Source organism: Plecotus auritus, assembly GCF_963455305.1.
Source record: "Plecotus auritus genome assembly, chromosome: 7".
Lineage (NCBI taxonomy): Eukaryota > Metazoa > Chordata > Mammalia > Chiroptera > Vespertilionidae > Plecotus > Plecotus auritus.
In genome coordinates, this window is record NC_137774.1 from 115978370 (window position 1) to 116005962 (window position 27593).

General features: G+C 37.6%; 1 protein-coding gene across 17 annotated transcripts in view; it reads right to left on the reverse strand.

Annotated features, from left to right (window-relative positions):
- PPIP5K2 (diphosphoinositol pentakisphosphate kinase 2) overlaps positions 1-27593 on the reverse strand; it is a 70144-nt gene that overhangs the window by 5448 nt on the left and 37103 nt on the right. For 3 of the 17 annotated variants that reach the window (XM_080680346.1, XM_080680336.1, XM_080680345.1), the window contains exons 20-29: positions 24749-24876; positions 24056-24170; positions 19508-19615; positions 19305-19421; positions 16541-16708; positions 13318-13491; positions 11926-11998; positions 10225-10344; positions 9290-9352; positions 5296-5436 (exon numbers count right to left, since the gene is read on the reverse strand). In XM_080680346.1, coding sequence (XP_080536472.1) covers positions 5296-5436; positions 9290-9352; positions 10225-10344; positions 11926-11998; positions 13318-13491; positions 16541-16708; positions 19305-19421; positions 19508-19615; positions 24056-24170; positions 24749-24876 — 1207 coding nt within the window. Of the gene's footprint in view, positions 1-5295; positions 5437-7019; positions 7149-9289; positions 9353-10224; positions 10345-11925; positions 11999-13317; positions 13492-14165; positions 14287-16540; positions 16709-19304; positions 19422-19507; positions 19616-24055; positions 24171-24748; positions 24877-27593 lie in introns of those variants that run through there. The other 14 variants (XM_080680348.1, XM_080680347.1, XM_080680352.1 and 11 more) reach the window with 10 other exon arrangements.

The window sequence follows — 27593 nt, forward strand, 5'->3', positions numbered from 1 at the left end:
ACCCTTCAGGGCAAACCAGCTGGCCCCCACCCATGCACCGGGCCTCTATCCTATTTAATAAAAGAATAATATGCAGATTGACCTTTACTCCAACACACAAGATGGCTGCCCCCATGTGGTCAAAGATCCTGCCCCCATGTGGACACAAGATGGTCACCACAAGGTGGCCAGCAGGGGAGGGCAGTTGGGAGAGACCAGGCCTACAAGGGAGGGCAGTTGGGGGCGATTAAGCCTGCTGGGGAGGGCAGTTAGGGGTGACCCAGCTGGCAGAGGAGGGAAGTTGGGGGTGACTGGGTCTGCAGGGAAGGGCAGTTAGGGGGGACCCAGACCTGCAGGGGAGAGCAGTTGGGGGGTACCAGGCCTGCAGGGGAGGGCAGTTAGGGGTGACCAGGCCTGCAGGGGAGGGTAGTTAGGGGGGACCAGGCCTGCCGGGGAAGGCAGTTAGGGGCAAACAGGCTGGAAGGGGAGCAGTTAGGCATCAATCAGGCTGTCAGGGGAGTGGTTAGGGGGTGATCAGGCTGGCAGGCAGAAGTGGTTAAGGGCAATCAGGAAGGCAAGCAGGCGAGCAGTTGGGAGCCAGCAGTCCTGGATTGTGAGAGGGATGTCCGACGGGCAGTCGGACATCCCGCGAGGGGTCCCAGATTGGAGAGGGTTCAGGCTGGGCTGAGGCACACACACCCACCCCCATGCACGAATTTCGTGCACCGGGCCTCTAGTTACACTATAAAATATGGATTCAGATACTTCTATCATAATTGGCATCCTATTTGAATATTCAAAAACAGTAAGGAAACCCATACATTTTAGAGAACCTGGGTTGTAGTCTTGCTTGATCACTAATTGATTGATTTCTATAGCAGTGTTATTCTAAGTGTTTTCCTTTAAACAGTAATCTTTTCTCAAATGTTAAATAAAATGGATCAAAGCAAATACTCTAGTTTGCTGTGGGCAAACTCTGGCCCGCGGGCTGGATCCGGCCCATTCGGCTGTTCTATCCGGCCCGTGGAGCCGAAAGAGCGGAGGGTTCTCTTGCTCTCCCCTCCGCTCCTTTACTTTGAATTTATATTAGTTCACACAAACACTCCATCCATGCTTTTGTTCCGGCCTTCCAGTCCAGTTTAAGAACCCATTGTGGCCCTCGAGTCAAAAAGTTTGCCCACCCCTGCTCTAATTGAAGAAGCCCTGAAAGACACATTCAGCACCCCTCCCTTTCTCTGGAGCTTCCAAAAGCTCTTGGGAATATAGTTTGAAGACCAATGAACTAGATTAATTCTAAAGTTCACCCAATTCTATGAACTTCATTAACAATATTTACTTTCTTACCTAGTTCCTTTAGTAAGTAATGGCATGAAAATTTAAGAGAGCCACATAAATTGGACTACATCTTGTATCCATGATACAGAGGAGAGCTTATTAGAACTGGAAAAGGAATTTAATATTCTTCATTTATTTACCTCAGTATACACTCTGATGAACTAAATTTACTAACCACAGATAAAAAGTCATCATAAAATAACAGCACCACACAATAAACCTTTAAAAATGACCTTTTTGTACATATTTCACCAAAATATTTTCCAAAACAAACCCATTATTACTGCTGCTATTATCTTTAAGTCATTCCTTGAAAACCTTCTAAATTCTAATTAGCATTGATACCGGAAACCAAGATGGCAGCATAAGGTATACACCTGTACGTGCTGCCTCTCACATCAAAACTACAACTAAAAGACAAGACAACTATCACCCAGAACCACGGGAAAGCTGGCAGAGTAGAAGTTCTACAACTAGAAGGAAAGAAAGCAGCTCATTGAGACTGTGTAGGAGGTGCAGAGGCTCGGAAAAGCAGAGGTACGGAGGCGCATGCGAATTGGGCTGGCTACTGGGTGCGCTGTTTTTTTCAATTGGGAGGGAGATACAAGCTCCTGTCTGCTCTGAACTCCAGTTTCTAGCGAGACTCTGGGGACCCAGACTCATACGTGGAGAAATTGGACTGTCTGGCATCGGGTCGGAAAGTGAGGGTGGCTTTCTCCCAGAGGTGCGCACAGGAATCATTGTTTACTGCGCTGGGGCACAGGACGCGGAGACACAGAGATGGCTGACTGGCAGCCATCGCTGTTTGCCATGCCCTAGTGATTCCCTGAGACCCTGCCCCACCCAATTTATAAACTCGCCCAAGCTGTGCGCAGCGACTTTTGCATATGAATAGCCAGCCCTTTTGCAGCTTAACCTAACAAATTGCAGCTGGGTCAGACAGCTCCAAAACTTCCAAACCCCAAGCAAAGAGAAGAAATCTGCAGATCTCCCTGTAGCTCCTACTGGGTGGCCTCAGACAGCAGCTGACTTGCACTTCCTTGGAGATGCAGGAACCAGTGTACCTAGAGGTCAGTGTGAGACGATACCAGATTTCAACTCCTCACATATATAAGTGACACACTCAAGAGGCAGACTCAGTGAGCACCAAAGCCCCACGAAGCAAGTCCTGCCCCATAAGGGAGTCTCCAGCACAGCAGTTCTTCCATTATAGACACAGCGGGTCCTCACAGCCAATTGGACTGGAGGTCAATTCCTCCCAGTGATACCAACAGCAATCAAGGCTTAACTACAACAAGACTGTGCACACAGCCCACAAAGGGGTGCACCAAGAGTGTCCACTTCAGGTGATTGGGGAGGCTGAGCCACTGGGCCCTATAGGTCACCTACCACACAAAGCCACTCCATCAACATAGGGAAGCAGCCAAAATGTGGAGACAAAGAAACATGTCACAAATGAAAGAAATGGAGGAAAGCAAACTACTGGATATAGAGTTCAAAACTACAGTTACAAGGTTACTCAAGAATCTTCTAGAAACCGCCAACAAACTTAGTGAGACTTCTGAGGAACTTAGTGAGACCTTCAAGGATCTTAATGAGAATGCCAAAAAAATGGAAAAGGACCAGTAAGAAATTAAGCATACACTGTCTGAAATAAAGAATAAATACAGAAATCCAATAGTAGACTAGAGGACCCCAAGAATCAAACCAAAGATTTGAAATATGAGAAAGCAAAAAACACCCAACCAGAAAAACAAAAAGAAAAAAGAATCCAAAAATATGAAGATAGTGTAAGGAGCCTCTGGGACAGCTTCAAGCGTACCAACGTCCGAATTATGGGGGTGCCAGAAGAAGAGAGTGAGCAAAATATTGAAAACTTATTAGAAGAAATAATGACAGAACACCTTTCCTACCTGGTGAAAGAAATAGACTTACAAGTCCAGGAAGCGCAGAGAACCCCAAACAAAAGGAACCCAAAGAGAACCACAGCAAAACACATCATAATTAAAATGCCAAAGGCAAAAGACAAAGAGAGACTCTCGAAAGCAGCAAGAGTAAAACAGTTAGTTACCTACCAGGGAGTACCCATACGACTGTCAGCTGATTTCTCAACAGAAACTATGCAGGCCAGAAGGGAGTGGCAAGAAATATTCAAAGTGATGAATAGCAAGAACCTACAATCAAGATTACTCTACCCAGCAAAGCTATCATTTAGAATTGAAAGTCAGATAAAGAGCTTCAAAGACAAGAAAAAGCTAAAGGAGTTCATCACCACCAAACCAGGATTATATGAAACACTGAGGGTATTCTTTAAGAAGAGGAAGAAGAAGAAGAAAAAGGTAAAGATAAAAATTATGAACAACAAAGTGACAACGAATACATATCTATCAACAAGTGAATCTAAAAATCAAGTCAATAAAAAATCTGACGTACAGAATAAACTGGTGAATATAATAGAATCAGCGGCATAGAAAGGGAATGGACTGACAATTCTCGAGGGGAAGGGGGCGTGAGGGGTGCGGGAAGAGATTGGACAAAATCTTACACCTATGGATGAGGACAATGGCGGCGGTAAGGGCATGGGGTGGCGGGGGGAATCAGGTGGAGGGGAGCTATGGGGGGAAAAAGGGGAACATCTGTAGTAATCTGAATAATAAAGATTTATTTTAAAAAGTTACCATTGATACCTACTCTACATTCTTTCATTTCATATATAATTTTTGAAATTAAAGCCTACTTCCCAAATCCTAAAGTGAAATATTTTAGATCATACCAAGATTCCTCTCTGTTTCAATTAATGACTGAAAGTTGACCTCTACTACCAGAAGTATAGGAAAAGGGAAGGGCCACTCTAATGCAGAAATGCAGGGGCACCATTTGGGTAGAATACCATGTAAACAGAATTTTCTCGAATAGCACATGTGGTGGCCCAGGAAAGGAAGGAGAGTAACAGCAAGATATGAAAGGGGCTTTCAATTCAAGACCGCTGGCTTCGTTCTTCCAAGAAACATATTTATAGCATTCTGCTTACAAAAAGGAAAATGGTGCACACAGAAAATTTGTAGCTTTCCTAAGATATTACTAGAACTAGCAGGTTCTTAACTCTAAGCAGAGCCCTGTCTCCCAAAACTAATGCATCTGACACTGGAAATTCCAATGTGCTGAAGGATCTCATTGAGCTGAGAATGACAACAGCCAGCTGACTCCTCACACCTAAAATGTAACCCTGAACATTTCCTAAAATGAAATCCCTTAGAATAGTACTGCAAGATGTTTAAATGTATTACCAAAATATGTTTTCTCAAAAGGTAAGTTTCGGAAAATCTGGGTACACAGGTTTCCTTACAGAAGAACCTTAGCTGTTGTAACTATACCTCCAAGTGGCGTTGTACCTCCAAGAGGTATAGTTACAATAGCTAAGGTTCTTCTGTAAGGAAATATGTATTATAGGAGATAACACATAGTTTCCAAAACTCAATTAGCCATAAACCCCTTTTTATTACACACACAACCAACTTCTTCAGAATATTTTCTGAAGAACATAATTTGAAAAAAATGTTATAGTCATTTCCTTCTTAGTCAAAAGTTCTTTCTGAATCAGTCTGAGTAATTACCATGGATGGGCATGTGTGCATGTATGGGTTAATGTAGATGGAATATTTTACAATTTTTTTAAAAGTTCATTATAAAATGACATATAATAGGAATGTGAAAAAAAGACCCTGACTCTGTATTATGTTGTTGACTTCTATTGCTGGGCCTTAGATTTTTTTTTTCCCTTTTTGTACAAAAGTTTTGAGAGGAGTCAAAAAAAGTGGTACATTACATAATACAACAAAGAATTCCAAATAATGCTCCCTTACATCCTTTTCTCTCCTAAAATTCTATTCGCTACCACTACTTGAGTTTGTTTTATAATTCTTTTTATATTTAGATAATATCTATATCCCCCAAGTCAAATAACAATAATAATTTTCCTACAGATCTCAGGGGCCGTCTGTGGAACTTCACTTGATGGAGAAGCAACTGAAGCAAGAAATTCATCCACCTGCTTTAAAGACAGGGCATTGTGAAGAGTTTCTAGAGGACAAATAGATGGCACCATGGAATACAACTCAAAGCCTGGAAAACAAAAGCAAAAACAAAATTGGATATTGAAAAAAATCAGTAATTAAAAAGGAAGCAGAGCATTGTTTAGAACTGGACAGTTTAGGTCTTTGTAGTCTAGCACATGCAGACACATGGATCTCTGAAGTCATGACACCAGATGCTATGCAACACAGGCCTGGAACAACATGTGACACAGATTTCATTTTAAAGTATTCACATAGTACAGCATGCACACAATTTCATTCTGTATCTTCATAAAATCTAAAAATAATACTTAAAGAAAAATACCTGGGGAAAAAGAGAAAAAATTACAATTTTTCAGTATTTTACATTTTAACAGCAGTTCTATTTGAGAGGTGAATAAGCTGATGCCATGATGTGTCCCTGATGCCAGGATGCTAAAGGTAACATTTTTTGAAAAACAATATGTAATTACTTGCCAAGAGTGATTTTATAGACTTTTCTAGTCTTACCAAGGCCAACAATACTCTCTAATGTGAACCCAAAAGAACATTAACTTATGCTGAGATTAAAATTCCAGAACATATTTCACCTACCTTTAATGAATTAACACAATAATTCTATTATCGGAAATTGCTAGCTGGGTGAAGTTAGGTCAAGTAAGAAGCAATACAAAATATACATGTTTGCATTCAACAATGGCACAGAAATACAAAAATTTCATGAAACAAATCATGCAGATATGTGTTAATACCATCAGTAAAACCAAAGTGTTTAAATATAGAGTTTTCTTTTAAAACAAATAGGATCTAGGTTATTTGCCTTTTATAAAAATGTCTTGTCTACATATTCAACTGAATGGCTTTTAAAATTGCTTTCCTATGCAACCAAAATAACAAGTCCTTTTGCATCTACTCTTTCAAAAACACAAATTAATTTTCTTCCAAAGAAAATATTTTTAATACTTAAAGTTTTATATAAAGTCTAATATCAATTAAAAAGTAAAAATTAAACTCAAATGGGCTGCAAAATTGTGCTTCTATAATAGGCATGTGCTCATTTTAACACTGGCATATTTATTTAATTTTGGGAGAAAATATTGACCCAAGAACTGCTTAATTCTTAGCTGGAATAGGAAAAAATTTGGTTAAAAAGAATTTAACCTTCCTATGAATATAACCAAAAGATTTACAAAACTGGAATGTCTGGTTTTCAGGTGCAAACCAAAGTATGACAGAACATACATATATACTTTTTTAAAAAACCAACAACTATAATACCATAAGAGCAGCTAAAGCACCTAAATTAAACACTAAAGAAATTAGGTTTGCACAAGTATTACTTTTTTTTTTTTAGTACAAGATTCATGCAAATAAGCGCTAACCATTTCTATGCAATTAACAATGTGGTTTTTATCCTTTCCTTAGAATGTTCGTAAGTCTTCTGTAACAACTATTTTCCTGCATTTGTCTGTTACTTGATAACAGGCAAATGGCAATATAGTCAAGTTCTTCTGGACTGCATTTCCCCCCATTTATCTCCAGTAAAACATTTCCTTTAATGCACAGTGAAAGGGTTAGCGCAGCAATTTAAAAAGCCACCCTGCTGTCATGTCTAGAAGCTATGAAAACATACCACTGAAGCCTAGAAATTCCACAGAAGAAACGAACCAGCACCTACAGAGGATTAGATGTTCAGCACAGAGGCCCAGATAATAAGGTAAAGTACTGTCAGAAGATAACTTGTTCACCACGTTCCTTGAACTAAAGATGGAGGCAGGGATAAGTCCATGATATATGTTAAGACGGAAATAACATGAAAGTTAGGAAAAATAAAAAGTGAAAGAGTCAAATGACAATTCATAGGACAGATCAGACAACACAATATAAAAAAGGAAAAAAAAGAGACCCAAAAAGAAATATTTCTTGAGTTGAACGAAATGCATTTTATATGCATTAAGTCTCACAATGTGTGGAATATCCACATTCTTTAAAAGCCTAAGCCAAAGAAATATAAAATTATTATACTTTCCGTTAAATCTAACAACAGTCCTTTTTTTTAATAGCTTCAATAAACACAGATTACTCCTTGCAATATAAAACTTGCAATACTGGCTATAAGCACAAGCATTCTGCACAAAAACTATATTTAGTCTTAAATCTGCAAGGTCTCTTAGAATTTTATGACTTCTCTTTTTCTTGTGATTTCGGTTCTCATGCAGGTTCTTTAGAAGCTGAAGTTGTATCAAATAAGGATCTTTTTCTTCAGAAAGTAGCATTTAGATAGCTACAATGGAGGGAAAACACATTAAGCTTTGAGGCTACATTTTTGAGGATTGTTGAGGATGAGATCTTATACCACCTTCAAGAAGTATTAGTGCATTGTTATTTAGGTGTGCTATTAAAGGATCTAGAAGGGAAGAATGATTATAAATTTGTGTTCAATCCTTTAGTTTCATACAAATTTTTGAAAGATCTGACTTGAATTTTTGAAATACTTAGTAGTAGTTAAAAAGAAAAAAATGTTCCAGGAATAAAAATACCTTTATTCTGGATAACCATAAAAACCTGTATGTTTTTTTTTAAAATTCTTAATCCTGAATTATTTAAAAACTAGAGGCCCGGTGCATGAAAATTCATGCACTGGAGGGGGTGGTCCCTCAGCCCGGCCTGCCCCCTTCAGAGTCTTGGAGCCCTCAGGGGTGGGAGGCAACTGGTGATCAGGGGAAGGCGATGCCCCATCACACCTCTGCTGCTGCAACTGCCAGCCTTGGTTACCTGAGCCTCGAGCAGCCCTGGGTGGCTGGGCAGCCACCATCCAAGGCTTGCCTGTGCCTCGGGCTGGCCCTAGGCGGCTGGGGGGCTGAGGGGACTGGGGGACTCCAGAGGCAGCCAGCCTTGCCATGCGCCTGCTGCCCCGGTGGGGCTGAGGGGACTGGGCGCTGCCATTTTGTGGCTATGGGCACCGCCATCTTTGAGGGCGGGACAATTAGCACATTCCCTCCTTATTGGCTGTGGGTGCCACCGTCTTTGAGGGCAGGACAGTCAATTAGCATATTCTCTCTTTATTAGATAGGATGATCAGTAAACACTCCCTCTTGCCTCATAAGAACCAGCTCCATGTAAAAAAGCTGTAGCAGTGCAACAATGGGGTGGATAAATAATGGCCACAAAACACTTTCCTGTTCAGCTTCAAAAACTCAATTTAATTGAATTGGCTTTCCAGATGTTTAGCTTAGTCGTCTTCCTATCAGTGGTTCTCCAAATTTTAACAAAGCAGTGGTACCAAAAGAAACTGGTTGCTTGACAACAGCAAACATATAAGTGAATGCTGCATGAAATTTTCAGAGTGCTCCAGACCAAGTTGGGTTTTGCTTCAGACAAAGAGCCAGGGATAAATGATGCCACACAGTGAAATCCGCATCCCCTGGGTCCCAAGAACGTCTCAAAGATACATCTCATTTGGCTATTTGATGAGTGTGGCTCTGTATTTGTTAAATAGCTCAATAAAACAACCATGTATTCAAAAAATAAATTAGGAACAAAAACAAATTAGAATTATTATGAATTAAGAAAATAAAGAATACTAATTTTAAAAATTTTGTGTAGACTGATCACCTCAGAAATTAGAAGGAATTTTCAGGTGCTGATTTAGTATTAAAACTCATCATCATTGTGTTCATATAAAAGTCTGATGAGTAGCGTTAAATTATTGTGTAAATTAGAGCTAAAAAGAGGAGCCAGACAGTATCAGTACTTTGGGTGAATTATAAGCTGGAATTATATGCCAATTGAAATTAAGGATGGAGAAATGAATGTTATTGTATTCCCCAAATATTGAAATAAAATAAAAATAAAAAAGGATGAAGCAGGGGAGTATCTTTTAAAATAAAAGCAAAACGTACCATTGGTTGGGTGTCGAGCAAATGAGATAGAAAACCTTTTAACAGCAGAACCGCGTGTGGCGTCTGAGAAAGAGAAAAACAGGTACCTGAAATTCGTAACAGCTACCAAAAGAAGGACACTTAAAAAAAAAGGGGAAAAACAAATATAAAAGGAGGTTAGTAATAGGTGACATGCAGAAAGGACAATGAGAGAAGGTAATAAGCCAAATACTAGTTAGAAGAAGTAAAATGACTTGATGAAAGAGGCAAAGTATTTAATGAAATATACAAAAGAAAGAAAAGCAGGATGAGCTGGCAACTCTGACAAATCCATGTTTTAACGACTAAAGAAAATTTGTGGATATATAAGAAAAAGTTTTCAATAAAGCTAATCCTGAAAAGGCTAATTAACACTCCTATTAACAAAAGGGACAAGCTTCCTTGAGCCTCATGTGATTGAAAAAACAACAACATTCTAAATACTAAAACTTAACTTATATTAACAGTAGTGAGAGGATCTCCTTCAATTAGGAATTCTAAAATATTCTCATCCTATGTTTATTTTTATAAATATTGCCAATATATTTTTTTCTATTTATAAGATCAATCAGCAAAAATAAGGATTAACTATGAACAAAGTTTAAAAGATCATAGATTTATTCTTTATAATATGGCTTATCAACTATCTAAAAGAATAATACACATAATGCAGTTCTAAATTTCACATTTCAAAAAACTACTCATTGAATAAGTACTGTTAAGTCTAACTATAATTCACTGTTTGATGAAACATGGATCCAAGTTGTGGATAACAGAGAGGATTGATAGTCTTTTAGGCAAAGGATGCTAGGATTCCACTTGATTCAGTCAATGGCCTTAGGCTTGCCTTTGTGAAATACTGTCTCCTCATGGGTGTGTGCGTGGGTGTAGGTATAAGTGTGCATGTGTGCACATACCATCTATGCAGCCAGAAGAGGTCAGCTTTTTACGATGAGTACGAGCATAATCCTGTAGGTTAGGTGCGCTTGAAGAACCCCCGAGCACCGAGGTGCTAAACAGGCCCGCACAGTGAGACCCTGATGGGAGTTAGAGAAAATACATACAACAACGGGTGTTCTTCCATTCACATTGGGAATTCATGCAGCATGCAATAACATGGCTCTTACCACACGTATTTGGCAGTGCCTTGAATAGGCTCACAATTTGCTTGTAACGTCAACTTTAATACAATCAACTAGCACTATTTATCATATGTACAAATGAGGGTATTTAACACTGGACAAAATGTTATCTTTGAAGAAAATAGTATGTCCATACAATAATTAGATATACACATACTAAAAGTATTAAAACATTACTATAAAAATTAATTTAGGATGATAAGGGATTCTGTCAGTGAATTTGCATGAGCAGGCCATAGGGGGGGAAAAAAGTGCTCTGAGCACAAATTAAGCCATATTAAATCAATATTTCTGGATGTATGTCTTTAAATAAAGACTTTTCTAATTTAAAATTATCAATATTTGTTATGATATAAAACAAATCAAAGTTTACTTATTTGTGAGAAGACCAGGTAAAAACAATTCCTTTTAGGTCATTCAGGCTTAAATCAGTTTAAATTCCAATACTTAAATGACTTAAGATCTTTAATAAGACCCCAATGAAACACATTATTAGCATATAAAACACAGCCAGTATAAATTGATGCTTAATTTGTAGCAGAAGTTTTTACAACCAAGCAAAACTTTTACTACTGGGTAAGGATTAAATAAATTTCTAGCTAATACATCATAATACATAAAGGAAGAAGAAATATATACATATATACTTGTATATATGTATATATTTCTAACAAGGTATTGTGAAAATAGTAAAAGCTATCAACATTAGCTATATATAATTAACTAAAGAAATATCTTCAAGTAGGTAGACATCAATAGACAGTTCATATACTTAGTATAAAGATCATAGTACATACATAGTTGAAACTTATTTATGCTTTTATTAAACCTAATTAGACAGCTATTTCCAGAAAAATAATATGCCATCAACTCATATAGTTTATCAACAATGAGCTTAAAAGCAAATAAGCTTAGAGAGGTCTTTTTTAATGTTGCTTTGTTTGAGTGTTAGCAAAAAACCAATTGTGTTCTATAAGTCAGTAAGTGACATTGCCAACTGTGCATTAGTTTTGCATTGATTTTCCATAAGAGATTATCAAAAGAAAAATTAATAATCCCAGATGGGGTCTGAAACACTCCCTACTTATTTTTTTTTAATCAGAAAAGAGGGTTCTTTTTTGTATGTAATAGCTTATTTTTATCTTTATCAACTGGGAAAAGGAAGTTGCTTCCTACATTGAAACATGCTGGGATTTTAACTTGTAGAATAAAAGATTAAAAACTAGCCTTGGCAAGTTTATATTGTGGGCACTCAAAAGGGTTATAAAACAAAACTAAAGGCTATTTTTAATTCATTTCACCAAAACTTTGTTGTATATTTCGAGTTTTACAACTCAACATTTCTAAATTAGTGTACATTAAATTAAACAAAAACTAAAGCATAACAATTGGTCATGCTTTCACCACTGAAGAGTTTTACATGTGTGTAAAATAGTGAGTTTAAGGTTTGGAATACAATTTTTTCAGACCACATACCTACAGTAGGGTTCTGTTTCTGTTCCACAAGAGTTCTTGGTGTTCGCAGGTAATTAGCATTTTCAGATACAACCTGCACAAGGAAAACAAAATAAATGAGGTAAAACAATAAAATGAATTCAAACGTCCATATTTCATTTGCAGCCTGTTCCAGACAGACAAAGGTTAATAAGCTGTATGATAAATATTAGTAGAAATACATAGAACATAAAGATCATGCAAGATCCCCTTCTGAAGGGAGTTTATTTCATATGAGATCCTTGCAATGAAGTGGTGCGAAGCAGGCATTCAAGAATGAAAGATCATGTATGAAGCAAAACAGATGAAAAGAAACAATTAATAGATTGATATAGTTTCACTCTCTCTTAAAAGAAGCCAAATGCCCACTCTTAAACAGCTCCTGTATTTGAAAGGGGGAAAAACAATCACAAACAAAAGAAAAGACAGACAGAGACTGTTGAGGTCACCATACAATTATTGATCCATGCACGGGTTTTATCAGAGTAACCTTTAAATATTCACAGCCTTAATGGATACCATAATCCCTTTTCCTATAATCAAAAGCATTATATTTCCAAAAGGAAATAGCTGAAATTCTCGGAAAAGTCATGTGTAACAGGCAGACCTTCCATTGTAAAAACAAAACAAAACAAAAAACACACACACATAAAAACAGAAAGACAAAAAAAAAAAAAAAAAAAAAAAAAAGACCTTTTAAAAATTCCAAATGTCATCACAGAAAGTCCTTCAGAAATAATTTTATTTGACCCATATTGTTGCTGGGCAGACATAAATTGCCCCCTCTTATATTAAAGAGAGCATTAAAACATTATACAACTTAAAAAAAACACCCAATGTATCCTTTGAATTAGATACTTCCAGACAATGGAATAATGAGAGAATGATCAGTGTTAGATGTATCCTGCTAATTAATACAGGGCCACATAAATTTTGATATTTTAAAAAATGTTCATTCTCAGCAAATTCCAAGTGGAATCTCATTTTTCAATTATGGGGGAAAGGTTATTTTTCTTACCACTGAATTATGTAATTTTGATTCTGAATGTTTTAAAAGATAATTAAGTCAAAGAAAGATTCTGTTCTTTTTAAAATTTTTACTAACAAACTAAAATACCAGGAGTGTAAATTTATTAATTTTTAAATCCTGAATATTTAAAACCCTCCCAATAAAAAAGATAAACACATGCAATTTAAGTGATTTATTTCCCTCAAATATTTTTAGATATCACAAGCATTTTAAAATAAACTCAAAATTAAAAAACAGAAGGATTTACTCTGATGTAAAATAAGGGATTAGATGTCCTCAAAGATAGCTGTTTGTTGCTCTGAATGCAGGGAGGAAAAATGTTTAATGAAGTAAAGTTTAAAAACCTGTTGCCATGAGCCAAAAATACTGGATGTGAAAGCCAATGATTTGGGGGAGACAGGGGAAGAAGTGATTTGTTCCCCTGATCTGCGTCTTCGACGCCCAGTACCCACACCACTGGTATAATGCAGCCAGGTACCAGTACCCTCTGGGCTAGACACACTCAGGGGGCTCTCTTCCTGGAAGTGAGAAAGGGGGTAAAGAAAAAAAAAAAAAAAAAAAAAAAGCAGAGCATGCAAAGTTAGATACAACAGAGCCAATGACCAGAAAGAAAAAAAAATACAGTTTGTTTGCATTTGCTTATCAATTTTTTAAAAACTATTAAACAGTAATTTGGGAGCCAAATATTTCAATATCTGAGAAACTGATAGGAATGACATAAACTAATTGTATTGTGATAAAAATTGTGAGAATTACCTTATTATCTTAAATATACAACATATATTTATACTGCTTAATAGTTGTTTCTTCCCTCTTAAAACTGGAGATTTTAAAAAATGTTTATCTGAGCAATTTTAAAATATGAAAGTATTCTGCTTAATTTTGTATATTCAAGAGATTTTGTGCTATAGTGGGTAAAGTTTCCAACCCAAAATGTGAAAAAATTATGCACAGGGTGAAAGAGATTTCAATGTATATAATGTAGAAAAGAAAATCTGTCTGCCAGACACTAAAAAAATTTAACCATTAGATGGATTCAAATGGTACTTGTTTACACTTTCAACACTATCTGTTTATGTACACCCTCCAAAGATTATTTATAGAGTACAGTAGGCAAAACATGCAGCAAACATTCTCATTTTATATGTTTGCATGTTCAGGTTTCAGACAGCGAGGACAGAGTAAAATCTACTTGCACAAAATGAGGAGAATAGTCTTTTTCTCTGTGTGTCTTTTGGAAGTACAAACTTCTGATATCCATGCAGATGGCAGACGCTGGAAAGAGTCTTCAAGGTTTTACTTGAATAATTTACCTTATGAAAGTAAAAGTTTAGCATGGCATAGAAATAATCTCTTGAAAGCAACTATTTAAGTATTTATGAGAAAATATTTATAAATGTATTCTGTGTTTTAAGAGTTACCAAAGGGCAGTGATTTTGTTGAAGATTTTACAAATACAGATGAGTTGCAAAATGATAGCTATATCAGTGTTTAAGGCTTTTTGGGGTGCAGGAGAAGACTGAATGGTGAAATTCTGAAAATCCGATTAACAGCAGATTGCTTTGTTCTGCATCAAAATCACTGCCCTCAAGTGGTAGCTTAGGTTATTTTCTGAAATTAAAGATACCTAAACATAACCCCAGGTTTCATTGTTTTTAATCCTATCTAATAAAAGAGTAATATGCAAATTGACCATCACTCCAACACACAAAATGGCCACCCCCATGTGGTCAAAGATGGTTGCCCCCATGTGGACACAAGATGGCCTCCACAAGATGGCCTGCAGGGGAGGGCAGTTGTGGGTGATGAGATCAGCAGGGGAGGGCAGTTGGGAGGGACCAGGCCTGCAAGAGAGGGCAGTTGGGGGGGACTAGGCCTACAGGGAAGAGCAGTTAGGGGTGACCAGGCTGGCAAGAGAGGGCAGTTAGGGGTGACCGGGCTGGCAGAGGAGGGTAGTTGGGGGAGACCAGGCCAGCAGGGGAGGGCAGTTGCAGGGGACCAGGCTTGCAGGGGAGAGCAGTTGAGGGGAACAAGGCCTGCAGCGGAGGGCAGTTGGGGGCGACCAGGCCAGCAGGGGAGGGCAGTTAGGGTGACCAGGCTGGCAGGGGAGGGCAGTTAGGGGTGACCAGGCCAGCCGGGGAGGGCAGTTAGGGGCAATTGGGCTGGCAGGGGAGCAGTTAGGCATCGACCAGGCTGGCAGGGGAGTGTTTAGGGGCTGATCAGGCTGGCAGGCAGGCGAACAGTTGGGAGCCAGCAGTCCTGGATTATGAGAGGGCAGTCGGACATCCCTCGCAGAGTCCCAGATTGGAGAGGGTGCAGGCTAGGCTGAGGGACACCCCCCCCCCCCGTGCACAGATTTCGTGCACTGGGCCTCTAATTAAACTGTAATAGAACAAATAACCCATGTTCTACAATTGTTAATCATCTTCTATTATAATTAACTTAAAATATTAAATTAGTGGGAACCCTAACTAGTATACAATTTCCATTATAAAATTATAATTTATTGTATTGGTAGATGCTTTTTCTATACATAACTGTCAAATTAAGGCACAGATATATTTGAAACTTATGAATCATAAGACACTTACGTTTGTATAATTTGGGGCCATAGAAATGAGCATAATTCTTTTTTGTTGTTGTTTATATTCCTATTCATCAACTGTTAGATAATGTTATACTCTTAAGACTTGGTACACTTAATTAGCAACAAAATATATTTTCTGCCTTGGCTGGTTTGGCTCAGTGGATAGTGTCAGCCTGCGGACTGAAGGGTCCCAGGTTCGATTCCAGTCAAGGGCACATACCCGGGCTGTGGGCTTGATCCCCAGTAAGGGTTGTGCAGGGGCAGCCGATTAATGATTCTCTCTCATCATTGATGTTTCTGTCTATATCTTCTCCCTACCTCTCTCTGAAATCACTAAAAATATATTTTTTAAAAGCTTTAAAATAAAAAAATATATATATTTTCTAACTTACAAGTTGATGTTTCTTCTGTGTTAAAGTTAAATTCTTGCTTTATACTTCTACTCAAGCATTTAGAAAACATTTGTAAGCACTGATCTCAATCAGTGCTTGGAAAACCATCTGACAAAGAATATAAACTAAAATAAAGGCATTTAAAGTAAAAATGCATACAGATATTAAAGACTTACTTAACAAGCTCATTCCAACTGTCAACTTTCCTTTTAAGTGATATTTTAGTACCTATTTAAATGTTATTTTATTATTGAGCATAACAATTAGCTTTAGTTATTTAATTGTAGATCTTAATACAAAGGTAAATTTTTCAACTATAACTATATCATCAAATTTCAAATTCCTATATTGATTTTTGCAATCAGGCTAACAATTTAGAATTTCATATCTTAATCTACAGTATCATTGGAATCAGTTGTTGCTGAAGCATCTCTGGCAATTTCTCTTTACTTTTAACCAAATATTATTCCTGATACATTATTAAAAAATTATGTCCTACTCCATAATTAAAGCTGTATTTTCTTTTCTGTTTTATCAAAATATAGTTAGTTTACTGTACGAAAAACATGCTCTGACACATGCACTTACTTCGTTTGTAGTCATCTTCCTAGATCTTGGAAGTGGAGACTTCCTGTGTATATGAATTGGCTCTGATACCATAGGTTTGAACAACAGCACACCTCGATCAACCTCATCTTTTTTAGAAGTATGTGGTTCGTCATCCTTATCAAGTTTAAAAGATCGCCTGCCTTCATTCTGTGGGAAACGAATATACCATATAAAGGTCAGATAAAACAACAATCTCTTCTGATGAACAAAATGAACCACCAATTGATAGTGTCACTGAAAATACATATACAGTTTTGTTTATTCAAGTAAATTAATAGTAATTAAATTCTTACAACAGCTTAGTATTATTCTGGGTATTGTGAGACAGATGACAGAGTTGCTGACTTTAAGAAATACATATACTCTATGGAGAAATTAAACAATAATCCAACAAAAAAGCCATAAAAAACAAATTGCCTAATTAAATTCCATTATATGCCCAAATAAATAAAAAATAATAAATAAAGTAAAGAGTAAAGATCAGTTTTGTTATACAGGAATGGCATCAACCCAAGCACGAACTAAATTTCATTCGAATTTATAGATTTCAGAATACTTAAATTCTATGCCAAATATTTCCAACAAATGTGATGGTTGCATACATAAATAACAATCATTTGATGACTCACTAAATATTTACTGAGTGGTACCATTCGCCAGGACACAGATTAATAAGATACAATCTCAAATTGCAAGACTCTCACAGTATATATTGTGTAGGAGACAGATAATATTAAAAAAAAAAACACAAAAAAACTTATAACAAATACCCATCTATAATAGAATGGGTAAACTGGGGCATAGTTATACAGTAAAACACATATTTTATAACAATAAGAATGGATAAACTAAAACTAAATACAATTACATCAATGAATCTCATAAACATAAAGTTAGACAAAAGAAGTCAAACAGAAATACATAAAACCCTCATCAAACTAAGTGGTATAGAAAATAAGGAGGAACTTCTTTAACTGGATAAGAGATATCTAAAAACCTGAAACAACACAGTCAACAATAAGTCACTGAAAAACAAGAGTGCCACCGTTACTAAATTTATTCAACATTTTACTGGACTTTTGACATCATTACAATCATATACTTAGAGATACAATCATATACATAGAAAATCATATATAAAGAGATACAACCATATACATAGAAAATCCAAATGACTCTATGGATAAATTATTAGAATGATCAACAGTATGCAGTAAGGCTGCTAGTTATGAAATCTTTATACAAAAATGAGTTAAAATTCAATATGACAATAAAAGAAAATGAAATTTACATAATTTATGATGGCATAAAAATATAAAGAACTTAGGAATTAATCTGACAAAACAGGTCCAGCATTTAAAAAAATCTTAATTTTATCAAAAAGATATAGTATCTAGCTAAAGATATACTAAGTCCTTGGACTAGAAGATCTAACACTGTAAAAGTGTTACTTCTCTCAAAATTGATCTGCAGAGTTTATGTAAATCTCAACATTCTAAAAAGGTCTCTCTAGAACATTCCTCTTCACTTTAGTTTAAGAATGAACAAGGATGCCTAGTATCAACACTTCTATTCATCATCATAATGGTCTTAGGCCGTAGCACTTCACCAAAAATCATATCCAAATGGCCAATAAACATGCTAAAAGGTGCTAATCTTTACTTGTCATGAGGATAATGTAAATTTAAACCACAATGAGATAGCACTACATGGCTCCCAAAATAGTTACATTAAAAACACTGGTCATATTAAGTACAGACAAGGATATGACAGTATCTTTAGAAAACAACTGGGAAAACTATTTGACTGTATCTTCTAAAGTTGAATATATGCATATCCTATAACCTAACAATTTACCTCTAGATGTATGTTCAAAAGAAATGTGTACATCTGTTTACCAAAAGATTTGTAAAACAGTGTTCATATAAAAACATTCATCTTTATAACTTGAATTAGAAAAAAAAAGAAATGATTATCAAAGTGCAATGGAGTAACACATTCCACTATATTTATTTAATAGAATCCTACATGGAAACAAAAACAAAGAACAGAACAGATGAATCTCATAAACATAATGGAAGAAAAAGCCAAATCTACTCCTCACCCCCAAAAGCATATATTTTGTGATTTCATATATATAATATTTAAAAATAAATAAAGTTAATCTATGACAATAGGTACCTTTGGGGAGAAGATAGGGAGGTTGTGATAAGGAGAGGGCATAATCTGGTCTTCTGGAATGATGATATTGTTGTAGTTATGACTTGGTTGGGTGTTCAATTGTGTTCATTTTATATATATCATTAAGGTATATACTTATGATTTACGTACTTTTATCAATATGTAATATACTTTAGTACAAAGTTTTAAACTGAGTACATATTTAACTTTGTAAAGTTACTATAAAGATTAAAATGCAATTCATGCCAAGTGCTTAGCACAGTGTTTAGCATGAATTAATCCTCAAGTAAATCAACAATAAAAACCAAAACAACTATAGTTTTTTATCCATTCTAAATACTGGTCTTAAAAATCCAAAATAATCTAAATAAAAGATAAAATTCAACCATGCCTAAAAATGTCCACCTAAATCATAATTTAAAAATGTAAATCATCTTGCTACTCATTACTTGAGATAAGAATTCTAGCACATGATAGAAAATTCTTATAGAAACTTCATGAAAAGCTAACACTGCAGTGCTCTCTTGTGGTCACCAAGCTCTGAGGGTTTTAGCATCATTACCTCTCTTGAAGCTGGTCTATATCCATAGCCGGATGGTAAATTTTTGTCTTCTTCACATCCTTTGGCTCCTGGACTAAAGTGTAATTCAACATGAAAGCGTTCCTCTGAAGAAAGATCCTAAAAAATATCACAGAACATTTGGAAAATAAGAAACTTAAAACTATTTACCTTGGGTAACACATACATATCGATAACTTGGTTACCTTGTTAGGATCCTCATAAAGCATGATAACGATCTGAGTCATGTAGTTGAGCTCATTGACAACATTTAAATAATCCATAGCTCGTTTCCACTGTTCATCTTTTGATTCCTGAACAAAAAATATATGGAAAACATTTTCTCATTTTGTATTACTTGTAGTAACTTTATTTTTATTATGGTAGCTTGCTTAATCCTGAGTGATATCACAAAGAAAGGTGAATATTTATATGTACAAATCTTTCAAAATAACTCCCACTATATTTAAGTCTCAATAAATTACTTAAGCTTAAGTAAATTATTTTAAAAAAATATCTTATCAACCCGGCTGGCATGGCTCAGTGGTTGAGCATCAACCTATGAACCAGGAGGTCACCGTTTGATTCCCAGTCAGGGCACATGCCTTGGTTGCAGGCTTGATCTCCAGTGGGAGTGTGCAGGAGCAGCTGATCAATGATTCTCTCTTATCATTGAGGTTTCTATCTCTGTCTCCCTATCCCTTCCTCTCTGAAATTAGTAAAAACATATTTAAAAAAATAAAATTAAAAAACATCTCATCAGAAGTATTAGAAACTCTTGTAGTAACTTAACATAAGGCTTCCTGTCAAGTTGGCAGAGTAGGTAAAAGCGATACCTACTCTGTGGGGTCATCCTCCCACAACCACATCAACATTACAACTAAACTACCAAACAGCCATCATTGAGAACCACCTGAAATCTAGCTGGACAGAAAACCTATCACTGGAGAAGAAGCCATGTAGAGACTGGTAGGAGGGACGGAAACACAGAACAGGTGGTCCGACACACGGGTGGCAGTTAAAAATCAGTAGGGCCCAGCCTTTGTGGCTGTTGGTTGAGCATTATCCCATGCACCAGGAGATTGTTGGTTAATTCCCGGTAAGGGCACATGAATGGGTTGCATGTTCGATTCCCAGTATGGCTATTCACATCTCCCAATGCTATAATGCCAAGCCACTAAACCAGCCACTCTCCACCTAAGCACTACTCTGGAGCAAAAGCTGCATCTGTGTGAGTTAAGTGTTTGGGTTGGAGATATGTGCAAAGATGTATATATATTTTTTCAAACTTCATAAGAGAAAACATAAATTAGCATAGCATAGCTAAGTTTCACTAGATGTAAATTATTATAAATAATGAGTTTAAGTTAAATACTACACTATTAATAAGAACATCATGTAATAACTAATTTAGTGTTGCAGTTATATTTTGCTAGGTTTTAATGAACAGATAAAATTTAATAAAATTTAGTAGCATACTCCTGAACACAATATTCAAGAATTCATAAATATATATATATGCTAGAGGCCCGATGCATGGCCTTCCTTCCCCCCGGCTGCCGGCACCAGCTTCCCTCTGGCACCCGGGACCCTGGCTTCCCTCACAGCCCTGGCTTTGTCCGGAAGGACATCCAGTGTAATTAGCATATTATGCTTTCATTATTATAGACTAGAGGCCTGATGCACAGAATTCGTGCACTGGGGGTGGGGGGTACCTCAGTCCGGCCTGCGCCCTCTCACAGTCTGGGAGCCCTTGGGGGATGTCCCACTGACAGCTTAGGTGGAGGAGTGGGCCTAAGCCGTTAGCTGGTCATCCTTAGTGCTGCCACGGAGGCGGGAGAGGCTCCTGCCATCAACGCTGTGCTTGCCAGCCATGAGCCCAGCTTCTGTCTGAGCGGCGCTCTTTAGGAGTGCACTGACCACCAGGGGGCAGCTCCTGCATTGAGTGTCGGCCCCCTGGTGGTCACTGCCCGTCATAGCTACCGGTTGTTCTGCCATTGGGCTGAAACCAGCTCTCCGACATCCCCCGGAGGGTCCCGGATTGCAAGAGGGTGCAGACCAGGCCAAGGGACCCCATTGGAGCATGATCAGGGCCAGGAAAGGATGCAGGAGGTTGGCCAGTCAGGAAGGATCACGGGAGGGCTCCAGGGCATATCTGGCCTGTCTTGCTTAGTCCCCATTGGCTGGACCTCAGCAGCAAGCTAACCTACTGGTTGGAGCATCTGCCCCCTGGTGGTCAGTGCATGTCATAGCGACTGGTCGACTGTCTGTCCCCTGGTGGTCAGTGCATGTCATAGCAAGCAGTTGAGCAGCCTTAGCATATCATTAGCATATTATGCTTTGATTGGTTGAACGGCTGACCAGACAACTGGACACTTAGCATATTAGGCTTTTATTATATAAGAAATTATATAGGATATGTATTTTTAGCATACAATATCTTTATGTTTTATTAGCTATTATAGACCTAATTTGGTTTTTACTTTTCAAATATGCATCATTTTTTTTTTTTTTAAAATATATTTTATTGATATTTTACAGAGAGGAAGGGAGAGGGATAGAGAGCTAGAAACATCGATGAGAGAGAAACATCGATCAGCTGCCTCCTGCACATCCCCCACTGGGGATGTGCCCACAACCAAGGTACATGCCCTTGACCGGAATCGAACCCGGGACCCTTGAGTCCGCAGGCTGACGCTCTATCCACTGAGCCAAACCGGTTTCGGCAAAATATGCATCATTTTGCTTTCAACATGGTGAATGGTATATTAAAAACTAAGCAAAATCAAGGGCAGGCTTTACTGACTTAACCTTGAATATTTGCAATTATCCCTTCATAGATTATTCATAACACTAAATATCCCTTCCATGTTGCCAGGATACAGAAATTGAAAAAGAATATTGAATCACTTTAAAGAAATTTAGAACAATGTATTTAGGAGAAAAAATATTCCTGTTGTTCATGTATTAATAGATTATTTTCATTCAAGGTCATTGGATATTATGTTTTAAGTATGGGAAATTACATCTGTGGAATAATAAAATATACATATATTCTTCTTTCCCCCAGTTTCTGGAACAGAGCTCCTAAAACCCTTGTTATTTTCTAAGTGCTAAGAACACTTAGAGCATCTTTTGTTCTAACATTTGCTCTTTGAGTTCCTAAATCCCTTGGAATTTTCTTGGTAATAGGAATATCTTTTGTCCTAATGAGATGTTTCTTTTTTTTTAAAATTTAAATTCTTTATTGTTTAAAGTATTACACAAGTATCCTTTTCCCCCCCCATTGACCTCTCCCTGGCCCCTCCCACCCCCCAGTACATGCCCTTACCACCCCTCTGTCTGTGTCCATTGGTTATGCTCATATGCATATATACAAGTCCTTTGGTTGATCTCTTACCCTCTCAACCCCCAACTTCAGTCATAGGTTGGACAGTCTGTTCGATGCTTCTGTGACTCTGGTTCTATTTTTGTTCATCAGTTTATGTTGTTCATTATATTCCACAAATGAGTGAGATCATGTGATATTTATCTTTAATTAAGGCTCATTATATGTATTCCCTGAAACCTTGCTTAATCTTATTTCCCAAAACAAACCTTTTTAAAAAGCTATTATAGAGGGATAGATTTTACCCAGGCCACATTGAAACATCAAAACTTTCAAGTGGGAAGATATTAAACAAGGTTTTAAGTATATTAGTTACAGGATCTTATAAGGGCAATATGAGTTGAGATAATATTTATAGTTCAAATAAGTTAATTGTTTTTTAAATTAGAAAATAGCACATCATTTTGGTATAGAGTTTAATTTTTACTTTAGTAAATACATGTAACGTTTTTTCTTTTATTTGGAAGCACAGGTTTTTAAAAGAATGGAGTTGTGCAGCTTTTGTTTTGAGAAATGCAGCCAAATACAATGTATACTCAGCAAGCTCTAGTTCTAACTGCCACCACCTTGGTTCAAACTATACCATCCTTCTTTAGATCATTTCGATAACTTCCTAACTGATTTCCTTATATCTACTACCACCTATGTGCTGTCCACACAGTAATCAAATATACTTACTTCCCCTGCTTAAAACATTTCAATGGCTTCCCAATCCCCTTATGATCCAAGGCACTGGCTCTCCAAACTTACCTGTTAGACATCTATCCATCACTCATTATTATGTTCCAACTACAGGCCTTCTATTGGTTCCTATGTCCTGCACATTCTTTCCACCTTCTAAATAAGTTCAAAAGGGTTAAAAGGGGACTACACAGGAGACAGATCCCTCCTCTCCAAAAATAATTCCATTGTTACTAGTGAATATATAAGCTCTTGCCTTGCTAATTAAGGACCACTTTTTTTCACTCACTATTTCATTTGTTAAAGTTCCACAAACCTACAATGTTGCAAGGGATGCCACTTGGCTATTCTTTGTTGGAACAAAGAAGAACCCAAAACAAGAGGAAAGAACATATGAATTGGAAAATATGACAGGCACAGAACTCTGAAATAGCCTTGGAGTAACTTTGATAATAACTTAATCTATCAAGTCCCAATAATAAGATAGATTACGAATCTAGATACCAAATCATTATTTGAAGGGGTCAATGGTGGGGCGGGGGGGGGAGAGGAAGGGAACATATGTAATACTTTCAACAATAAAGATTTAATTAAAAAATTACACAGTAAAAACAGGCATTAGTGATTTGATGACAAATTCAAGGAAACATTTGTTAAGTAGATTGGAATAACTTATTCTACTTACATTGCATAAGGCACCGTAGCGAAGAATAGATAGTAAAGAATGTACATGACTTTCACTGGTGAAATATAATCTGGTACGGACATGACGTTCAGGAGACAGAACACCCCTGGAATACCTAAAGTTAAAAGCAGACAGTGGTAAAACAACCATATAGTCAAAACTTAATAAGCATTGAAATTATTCTATAAAATGGAATTTAATCTTACTAGAAGTTAAAGACCCCCATAAGTAAATCTATCCCTCTTCCAACCACAATTGAGGAATATCTTATTAGATGTTCCTTTAGCATGAAAACAATTGGAACTACCTGGGACCTCTGAGATTAATCAAAGAAGAATTAACATTAGTCAAATTCACTGCCAATAGCTCATTATAGCTCCGCTACTAAAAATAACAGAGGTCATAGTACTAAAGAAATTCACAATGTTTATGCTGCTGAATGGGGTACATGCTGAATAATGTGAATAATGACACATATTCCTTTTTCCTTTTCACTTCAGTTCTTACCCAGTTTGGAGGGAAAAAGAATCCTGGTTGGAAGTTAACTACTAGGAATACCTAGGCAATCCTTATTTCCACAGTGTGCCAAGTGACACATTCCTAATTACTTCATAGGAACATTAAAAAGTAATTTATATTTGAAGTATACCAAAACAGACACCTATAGATTTAAATACCAGTACAATCTCTTACACAGGATGGAGTTTATTTACAGTGTCATCATCTTGTGTCCTCTGAAGGTCTGAGCGAATTTTTCTAACTAGAGGAGTACAGTAGCCTTTGGCAATCTCCAGCTTTTCAGCTTTGGTTATACCATATTCCTGAACAGAAAACATATGATATTAGAAAAAAAAGTATAATGCCAAAGAGCTCTAACAAATGCACTGCTAAATTAAAGAACTATAATAAGCCTTTTAGAAAACTATACACAACTTCTAGTTTACATTTCTGCAGCTGTTTAAGTATACTATTCCCAAAACTATTAAGTATAAGTGAAATAATTTTTGGTGGGACTGAAAAAAAAACACCTAATAATTTCTGAAGAAGGGATGATAAATGGATGAATGTAATCTTTATGGGTTGTAGTCCAACTCAATTGGCAGGTTAGGTTTTAAATGTAGAAACAACCCTAAAACAAAGATGGATTAAGAATACAAACACTGAAGCACAGAACAAATAGTCAATAAACATATGAAAAGAAATATAAATTGAAACTGAGATTTTTATCTATACAAATGTCAAAGATTAAAAAGGCTAACAAATTATATAAAGCCTTTGGCCAATACTTTTAAAGTTTTAATTAGTGGTGGGCAAAAAAATGCCATAAAATTATCAAATTTCATGATATCTATAATTATTATAGGTTAAATAAATTTATGTAATATGAGGTATAAAGAAAAATAAATTATAATAATAATTCTAATAAAAATTAGTTCAAAGGAGTAGATAAAAATATGATGACATGAGAAGAGAAAAATCTGTGATGTGTGTGTAGATGGGATAAGAGGAGAGAAAAAGGAGAGGGCAGAAAGTGAGGTGGACAAGAGAGGGAAAGAAGGGAGAGTAGAGAGGAGAAAGAAATAGGCACAACTCTCTCCAAGTACAACTGGAATATCTGAATTTAAAGGCTACTTCCTGCTATCAGGTACTTCCCAGATGGCCAAAGATAAATATGATCAAGACTGCCTAATAAAGAAAAGGTTGATTGATTACAAAAGGAAGACCTACAATAATGGAACTTCTTGGGGTCATTTTCCTTAAACTAAAGATTGGTTGGTTCAATTATCTTGCCAACATAGATGACAGTGAATTAGGCATGTAAAATGGCTATAAATGCAATTGTGTATGTACAAGTCAATGAAAGGAAAATGCTGGAATTAAAAATTACCAGCGGAAATTTTTATTGTTATCAAGGCATGAGGAAACAGATACTCTCATACACAGCTCATCTGGAAGAAAACTGGTAAAAGATTTCTAAAGCTACAGAAATAGTCTTGAGATAAAAACATATGTGTAAAAAGAGTGAAAGAAAAAAATCCCGATTTCCAAATATGAGAAGTGGTTAAATAAGTTACTGTTACATCACAGCATTCCACCATCTTACCTAATAATAGACAAACATGTAAATTGACCGTACCTCCACTACGCCCATAGTCAATCAGAGAGTATGCAAATTAACCCAACAAAGATGGAGGTTAATTTGCATACATAGGCACCCAGTGCCTGGGTCCCGGGAACATTCTGGCACCCAGGTCACTCTGAGGTAGGCCCCCTGTGAGCCCTGAGCAGCCTGAGAAGGGCCTGAGCCAGGGGGCTCCTGGGCAGGGCCAAGCCTGCAATCAGAGCCGAGGGGGGAGGGGCGGAGCCAGCGATCAGAGGGAGGCTTTAGGACTGGGCAGGGGCAGAGCCAGCGATGGGAGGGAGCTGGGGGTCCCCTGCCCAGGCCTAAATCTTTGGCCAGAGGCTTTAGGCCTGGGCAGGGGTGGAGCCGGCAATCAGAGGGAGCTGGGGGGCCCCTGCCCAGGCCCCGAGGCTTTAGGCCTGGGCAGGGGTGGAGCTGGCGATCAGAGGGAGCTGGGGGTCCCCTGCCCAGGCCTAAAGCTTCCGCCAGAGGCTTTAGGCCTGGGCAGGGCCCAGCCGGTGATTGGTGTGAACTACAGAGGAAACACTTTTTCTGACTGCTCATTGGCTAAGCTTCCTGTATGCCACTGGTAATATTCTTAGTAACTTGGGTAATAAGAATCCAAAAAGATGATCTAGGGTTTTTCCACCACACTTCTGGAGAAAAAAACGAGGGTCTGCTGCTGAAGGGCTAAGAAATGTCATATCCTGCCCTAGCCAGTTTGGCTCAGTGGATAATGCCTAGGATTGCCGACCTCAGGGTCTAGGTTCAATTCTGATCAAGGGCATGTACCTAGGTTGCAGGATCCTCCCTGGCCAGGGCCCAGGTCAGGGCTCATGCAGGAGGCAACCAATCAAAGTGTTCCTCTCACTTTGATGTTTCTCTCTGTCTTTCCTTTTCTCTTCCACATTCTCTAAAAGTCAATGGAAACATATCCTCAGGTGAGGATTAAAAAAAAAAAAGAAAGAAATGTCATATCCTATGAAAGACACATCTTGAAAATGCCTAAAGAAAGTTGTCATTTTTTCATGGTGAAGGGACTGAGGGACTGGAGTCGTGTTGATGAAAACACCTTGGTGGCTGTGGTGACTGGCAGTGGCTGCAGCAGCGGGTGATGGGGCTGGTGCCTTCCCCTGATCAGCCCGGTCGCCTCCCACAAAGGGAGGCCAGACTGCGGCTTAGGCCCGCTCCCCGTGGGGAGCATGCCTAAGCCATCAGTAGGACAGCCCCTGAGGGCTCCCAGTATGTGAGAGGGGGCAGGTTGGGCTGAGGGACCCCCCACCCCCAGTGCACGAATTTTGTGCACCGAGCCCCTAGACCTATATAATAAGAGAGGAATATGCTAAAGTAATGACCATGTAACAACCGGATCAAAGATCTGCAGGAGGGTGGAGCAGCGAACTACAAGCAGGCGGA